General features: G+C 36.6%; 1 protein-coding gene across 1 annotated transcript in view; it reads right to left on the bottom strand.

Moving 5' to 3' along the window:
- The window catches only part of LOC107659990 (kalirin-like), an 81634-nt gene extending 77032 nt beyond the window's left edge, over nt 1-4602 (bottom strand). Inside the window, exon 1 of the mRNA XM_016449124.1 lies at nt 4049-4602. Within this exon, the coding sequence (XP_016304610.1) occupies nt 4049-4118 (70 nt within the window). The 5' untranslated portion in view covers nt 4119-4602. The remainder of the gene's footprint in view (nt 1-4048) is intronic.
- Between the last annotated feature and the right edge of the window lie 3274 nt (nt 4603-7876).

The raw sequence follows: 7876 nt of genomic DNA, 5'->3' as shown, positions 1-7876 counted from the left end.
TATTTATAAAATATAATCATATGTGATGTCAGGGACTTCTGGGGATATTATCATACTGTTACTTGCAAAAAACATAAATTTGATGGTATTTTACATTAGAATGAGATATAATGCCTTGTTAAACTATTTTCTTGTATTTGGTAAGGTAACTTGCAGTTAACCAATTAACAGGTTTTTACAGTTTTACAGCGCATATCATTCAGTTTCACATTTTCACAGTTTAAAGAGAGATTTTAAACTGAATGGTGTCTAACAGGAAAAGCAAATACTCTTTATCTGTGAAACTTGGAATGTATGAACTGAACATAATAAAAGAGCAATCATAAATTCAACAGCTGTGTACTTCACAGTGTGAGATATGTTTATTTAAAAACTGTTGTTTGGAGCTAAGAAATCATATGTCACAACAATCGGCGCACATCCGTTTTCTGGCAAATCTCAACCTTTAAATGTCAAAATACTTAAATGATAAACTCTACGGACTGGTTACTTTTTAAATTCTGCAAAGCATAAACCACCAGAAGCATAATAGCCATTTAAAAGATTTGAAATCATTGCGTAACAAAGACATTGAGATAAAGATCTTCCTCACACACACCACATATGCACGTGTACTCTTACATCCTGAGTTGTAAGAGTAAAAAAAAAATTCTGACTATGATTTCATTGGTTAATATTATCAGAAGAGAGACAGTGATATAACCACATTACAGACAACCGTAACATTTTGGCCATAGCCTAAGCAAGAGAAACCTACAAGCTAAGCAGCTTAAAATGATTCCAGATACACAAGGGACCCTTCTTGGTTTTTAGGCCAGCTCTCTGTCAACCCCAGTTACTGTTGGCGTTTACTATATTCAATTACTTTGAAATAACTCAACTTATTTGCCGACTTACATAATTCCAAATAGCTGTATGTTTTGTGCATTACGTTCAAATGGTATCATATCTATCTATCTATCTATCTATCTATCTGTGGACTCATGTAAGAGTTAATGTGGTGATTAATGTTCATAAACCAACATTCAAGCTCTGTTTCATTCTGCCTCCCTCTTACACCTCAAACAAGACCCAGATGAGTGTCTGCAGGGATGCTCTGCATGAACGAGACGCTCTTCCCCACACAGAGATTGTGATCTCTCACACTGGCACAGCAGTGTCTGTCTCCGCTGCAGTCTCTCAGTGTCGGACATCCTCGCGGACAAGGGACAACCTGATTTCCAGACGTCCAGACCTGTGCACATGATTATTCCACCCAGTGTGATCATGCTAATCCGATGAAGAGAGCAGAAATACAGGCACTATTAGACTGTGAATATGTTGGATAACAGCGCAGGTGGTGTGGGAGGGACGTGCCAGAGATGCTCCATAATAGGAGTCGTCGCAGGGCGCAGACACTCAGAATCTGCCCTGTGCACGCACCTCCTGCTAACTGACTAATCAGAGAGATGGACTGACACTCATTGGGCTATATGAATACTGAAATGTTAGGGTTTTGAGTCAAAAGTCCTATTACACAAATGCCTGATTCTAGCAGTGGTTTTGTATGTTGCTTTTAAACATATAGTTCAAAATTGTCTTAAAATAAAATATTGCAAAAATTTGTTTCATACTCTCGTTTTCAAGTACAAATATCTAAGCATTCCTAAATCAAGATACATTTTCAAAATCAAAATGACATAAGAGATAAAGTATTTTTCTGAAATAAATATTTTCATATTTTCCTCAAAATTAAGTGACTTCATAAAACAAGAAAAAAAATATATGCCAATTGGGTAAAAAAAAAAACTTGTTTTCCCTCTGAATTAATTTATACAAAAAAAAGACAATATCATAAGACATTTTGCCCATGAAAATGAAATTTTCTACTCGAAAAAAGACAAAACAACAAAAATACTAATATGTGACCCTGGACCACAAAACCAGTCTTAAGTGTCAATTTTTCAAAATTGAGATTTATACATCATCTGAAAGCTGAATAAATAAGCTCTCCATTGATGTATGGTTTGTTATGATAGGACAATATTTGGCGAGATACAACTATTTGAAAATCTGGAATCTGAGGGTGCAAAAAAATCGAAATATTGAGAAAATCGCCTTTAAAGTTGTCCAAATTAAGTTCTTAGCAATGCATATTACTAATCAAAAATGAAGTTTTGATATATTTACGGTAGGAAATTTACAAAATATCTTCATGGTACATGATCTTTACTTAATATCCTAATGATTTTTGGCATAAAAGAAAAATCGATCATTTTAACCCATACAATGTATTTTTGGCTATTGCTACAAATATACCCCAGCGACTGGTTTTGTGCTCCAGGGTCACGTATAATTTTTTTGCAGTGAACATTTTTTTTTGTAAATTCTGTTTTCTTGTCTAAAATTCCAATATAATATGATCTATAGCAGATGGATAAAAAGTGAACACAATAAACCACAGTGACATACATTAATGCAATAGTCACCCACATGAATATGTGCAGGTAATGAAGGTAAAAAACAACAACAACAACATTAAAACGGTTACAATGTGTTCTTTTTACAACAAAGGCAATTTCAGTAAATTTTAGGTTGGAGCAAGTTGTCATGTGTTTCAAGTGCTGTAATTGTATACAATTTATCTCTTACAGTGTCTGTTGAACAAAACAATAGTAATATTTTGGCTATTTTTGTGTTACATATTTCATTTTTGGTTTTGCATTAAACTTGAACTTTTTTTTACAGTTTAAATGTGCTGAAAAAAAAGCCTATAATATGTTATAAAGGCAGACTCTCAGTGTGACAACTTTGCTCATATAATTTGACCCGCTACTGGGGCATGTTGTCACAAATGTGGATCAGTATAGGTAAAAAATCTTTTTTACCTGTGCAACAATGATGGAAATGCTCAAAAGCAAGACTTTAAGGCATGTATAAATATAATAAGCCTGCTCTGATAAATATAAGCAGGAGTGAAAAGTGACAACTAGCCCTAAACACTTCTCCATATATTGTAAATGACCATGTTCAGCCATCTCTGTTCATGTAATAATCATATAAATTGTAAAATGAGTCAAGTACTAACATGATGTACAGACACTGATACGGATAATACAGTGTATGATGTTCACATGCAAACAAACACGATCCGCACTTCACCTGGATAGATGCAAATGACACATAATATACATTTATTCACAAAACTCAATGAGTGCATGCCATATCATGCATACTCACATACATGCACAGATGCATGCTCACATTCCAACACAGAAGCACACCGAGCTTTACATAGGGAATATATACAGATGTGCATTATTGGCTTATGTTACCAGGCAAACTAGAAGTGGGTCATTTTTAAGGATCATAGCTCATGCACTGGTAAATCTCTAGTACATAAAAGTGAATAAAATCACTGAACCACAGCTGGTGGTGGTGTCAGAGTGGACATGAGCAGGGCTTGGCTGGATGCAGAAGAGTAGATGCCATTCTTGCATCTCTCCACGCTGCCTATTCTCATATTATTTTCTGTTTCTCGTGCAGAAGTACAGCACTAAGACTATCTGCTGTTTGTGTGAATCAACAGGCTTCAGGCTTAGAAACATGAATCAATGTCACTACCAACAAAAGGCTGAGCCACTCCCTGGCGCGTCCAGAGAGGTGATAGTAAAGTAATTAGAGAATGTGTTGAAGGTGTGAGGAAAAAGTGACAGGTGAGGTAGCATCCTATTTACAGGGGGATTCCTTGCTCTTGTGCACAATAACCCAGACATACAATGTAAGGGCGTTGAACGTGTTAAAGCACATATGAACATCACACAAGGGCTTTTGAGGAATATGGCAGTTTTATGCATTCGCAGGCTCTACAGTGTATGCAATAGCCTATGTGAAGGGTGTGATGCACATCCAGCCCGCTAATTCGGACATAATGGGACACATCTGACAGCTTCTAATGCTGTTTAACTCAGTAATGCAACCTCTAAGTGCATGTGCGGATAGATGCACCTATAGTGAGTAAAATAAACTCATTGACATCCAATGTAACAAAAGCATATAATAAGACTACCTGTTTTGAAAAACGGCTCCGTATCTGGATCGTTCGGTCCTTCCTCAGCCGCCTCGGCAGAATTCATCATTGCAGGATATGTTTCCACGGATGATGATTATGATGATGGTCGGATTTTACACCTACAGATCTTTGTAATCTATGTGTGGAGAACACTAGAGCGCGTGGCCGTCTCCATTGGTGAACGCTCGTAGTAGTGAATGATGATGATGATGATGATGATGCCCGAGGTTCTGCGCTCAGCGATACTGTATCCAGCGCTCCTCCGGGCGCTATTGTTTAAAGCCTACCCGCCTCTGCAAGTCTACTGCTGGGGGAACCCCGATAGAGAGAGCCGTAAAAACTGCGAATGCAATGTTAATGCAGGTCTCATAAAATCCCTTATTCATCCGTTCTTCCTCCACCCGTAGTATATTCCTCCATCCGCTCCATGTATCGCACAACCCAGTGGATATAATGGCAGCGCTCCCCTACACTGACCGAGCGAATCGCAAATTGCCTCCGATGGGCTCCCGCTATTACAGATGAAACAATGCAGCTAATGCAACGACTATTATAGAGGTATATACAATCGTTCTAGCGCGAAAGAGGTTCTTTATTGTGGTGCAGCCTGGAGAACTGGACCAATCTGTCCTCCTGATGCGCTCAAGCGCCTCCTGATAATGGGGTGTGTGTATTTTTCAAGAGGCCGGAGAACCCCAACCATCACCATAAGGTCCTGTTAAAGAGATGCCTACTAATTAGAATCAATGAATCGCGGTCTGTTAGGATGCGTTTATCATTGGAACCCACTTTAAAACTTATCTACAGATTAATATAAAAATTGTTATTTCTTAACTGAATATTAACTAATATCGTTATTTAAATAAAATGTTGGTCATGTTATTCTTTAGAAAATAACATTAGCCATTCTGTGAAATTATAATTTTTGAAAATAAATGTAAACAATATCACACAAACGGTGAGATTTTGCTTTTATAACTATTATATTTATTATATTAAGCAATTATATTGCTTAAGAATTTTTATTTTTATAAACAATTCATATCGAGTCCGGGGAGTGAATTTCGAGGGGGGACGGCGTTTCATTTCTGGTTAGGTTTATTTGGAAATTAAAGTGATTTCTATGTGTATGTGTGTGTGTGTGCGTGTGTGTGTGTGTGTGTGTGTGTGTGTGTGTGTGTGTGTGTGTATATACACGCGCACACACACACACACACACACGCACACACAATGCATCTGGCCAGAATTGCAGGTGCCTGTCTTTTAATATCCAAGAAGGTTTAGAGAAAATATGAAATAAGTTTAATGTTATTATAGATTATAGAGGGTTTTATAATTAAATACATCCGAAAGGTCATCTAAAATTACCATTATTATCCCCTCCCCCTTTCCAAGCTAGAGTCCCCCCAGTGAATTTTGGCCATTTCCACCACTGTAGCAATGTACACATAATATTATTGTACTGTGTCATTGTGTCAGAGAACTTGTAGGGCCTATTATCAGATTCTTAGTATAGTCTATAAAAACTATAAAAGTCTAGTTGCAACAATATTATTTTGTTTGGTGAGAATATGTGCCAGTAGCACTACTGTCAATCACCACACCCTCTTACAAATGAGAATGTTTATTTAGAAATTAAAAGTATGCTTGAACGTGTGCACAATTGTGTTGTTTCTGGAAGTTAAATAGCCCTGTCGACTAACCAGGAAATGTGGTCTTCCTGTGATTCAGATTTTGCACAGGGGTTTCACCATCTGCGAAAACAAATGCCGACATACTGAATGATTGTATTACTGCAGTATGACTGATTTGTAAGATAATATTAAAATGATTAATCAGTCTTCTACGTAACTTAAATTCAATGACTGACAAACGTTTTCTTAGAAAGATTGAGGAAATTATGTGAGGAAAATGTGCAGATGATGCCGCCCTCTTGAGGAAATGTGGTGTCATAGAGGCTTCTTAGTGATTCTAAAAAAATAAATAAATAAATAAAAAGCACGACATACAAAGTTATTCAGATTGTTTTTTTATTCGGTGTGCAAGCAATTTAATTGAAAGCATGCAGTGTTCTAGTAGACATACTTTATTTGTCTCATTTTGTTATTAAATTAACATGTATGGGATAGATTGATTCTTGGCGTAGTCTGGGTCTTTTATAATGGATCTTACACCAAGATCATCCCTCCAGAAGGATGCCATCAAAACCCAGCTGGAGAACAGCATTGAGTAAGCAGCGCTGTGAGGAGCAAAATGAACGGCTTCATGTTGCTTTATGTAGATTTATTTAACCTGCTGAGAAAGCAGAAAACACATCTATAAGTCATCAAACATAAGGAAGAATTGATATGCTTCAGAGTATGCAGGGAAAAGTTTGTGAGAATGAAATCTTCTGTTCCAAGTTCTTCAGCGAGCAGTGGTCCAGAGAAACATTCTGCCAGTGAGAAAAGTGCTTGCCATGCTTAAATTTAGTGGATCTTAAACCATGCTGCTGTGCATGCAAAGGTGATCATATTTTTGACTCTGAATTGCAGCTGCCTGAAAGGGGATGAATAAAACTATAGAACACATGCTGCAGAATTCATGGTTTACATCTAATTAAATAAAAATATAGAAATGCCATGGCTCATGCAGGCTTTATACTGAACAGTGACCCACCTGTGTGGACTCCGATGTATGTTTGCCATTTGAGATGTTCTGTGACCTGTAACATCTATCTGACAGAGGTGGACAGAGAGGTTTCACAGACCCAGGATGACATGGCACTCTCTTACCTGGATACAACGTATAATATAAACATAAGTAATATATATCTATATCTATATATATATATATATATATATATATATATACTGTGTATATTTAGTGAATACTGTGTATAAAAGTGAATTTTACAGATAGTTGTTAAAAGCTAGATAAAAGATAAATCAAACTAAATAAATAAAACGTACCTGATGAATCCTGACTCAGTATTTTTGTCTGCTTAAATTGATTTAATAGTTTTTAGTCACCTTCCCTTTTGAAAGCCTCTATGATTTCTTTCATCACAAGAAGGCATGTGGCATGGTGAGGGTGTCTGATTTAATCAGTAGTGTTAAAGTGTGTTTTGGATGAGAATTTAATGGGATAACAGGAGGAAGAGAATCGACTGAAACCTCATCTACCCATTACCCAGGAGGCAATAAACAGCCCAGTCAAAAATAGCGTTCAGGGTTTTTAGCTTTTGTTCTCTCTCAAGACTGGGTATAATGCAGGGTATTCAGTACTCTGCTCTGACATGTGGTCAATGTTGTCTGATGAACAAATATGGTGGACCACTTATGGTGACCGATTTTAATTCACTAGAATTAAAAGACAACTACATGAGCCTGCTTATGCTAACATAATGACTACAAAGATCCCTTACGAAAAAGAAGTTTATTCAAGTGTGCTATTAGTATACTTCTGTTAAACTAAAAATAGGAAAGAATAATTTTAGTCTACTTTTTATGTACTTCTCAGAAATGGGCTTTGTGTACTTCTCAGAAATATACTTAAAATGACATTTAAGTATACTTGACTTATACTTAGAAAAAGTCTATATATAATTGTGCTCCTAGAATCCGTGTTTTCATTGTTATACTGTAGGGGGCGCTAGTATACATCTTCTGTACAGAATTTCCAAAAAACACAAGTGAAGAAGAAACCGAAACAACAGATGCTTCCACATGTATTCTAACACGATCATCAGACATAAAACACCATCAAAACTGTGTAACATTATGGAATAAAATGTCGACCAATGAAGAGGTAATAATAACTGTCAAGCTTTGGGGTGTTGATCGA

The sequence above is a fragment of the Sinocyclocheilus anshuiensis genome, unplaced genomic scaffold (assembly GCF_001515605.1).
Source record: "Sinocyclocheilus anshuiensis isolate Anshui unplaced genomic scaffold, SAMN03320099.WGS_v1.1 scaffold55, whole genome shotgun sequence".
NCBI classification, from domain to species: Eukaryota; Metazoa; Chordata; class Actinopteri; order Cypriniformes; family Cyprinidae; genus Sinocyclocheilus; species Sinocyclocheilus anshuiensis.
Note: the sequence above shows the minus strand (reverse complement) of the source record. Positions and strands in the feature narration are given on the sequence as shown.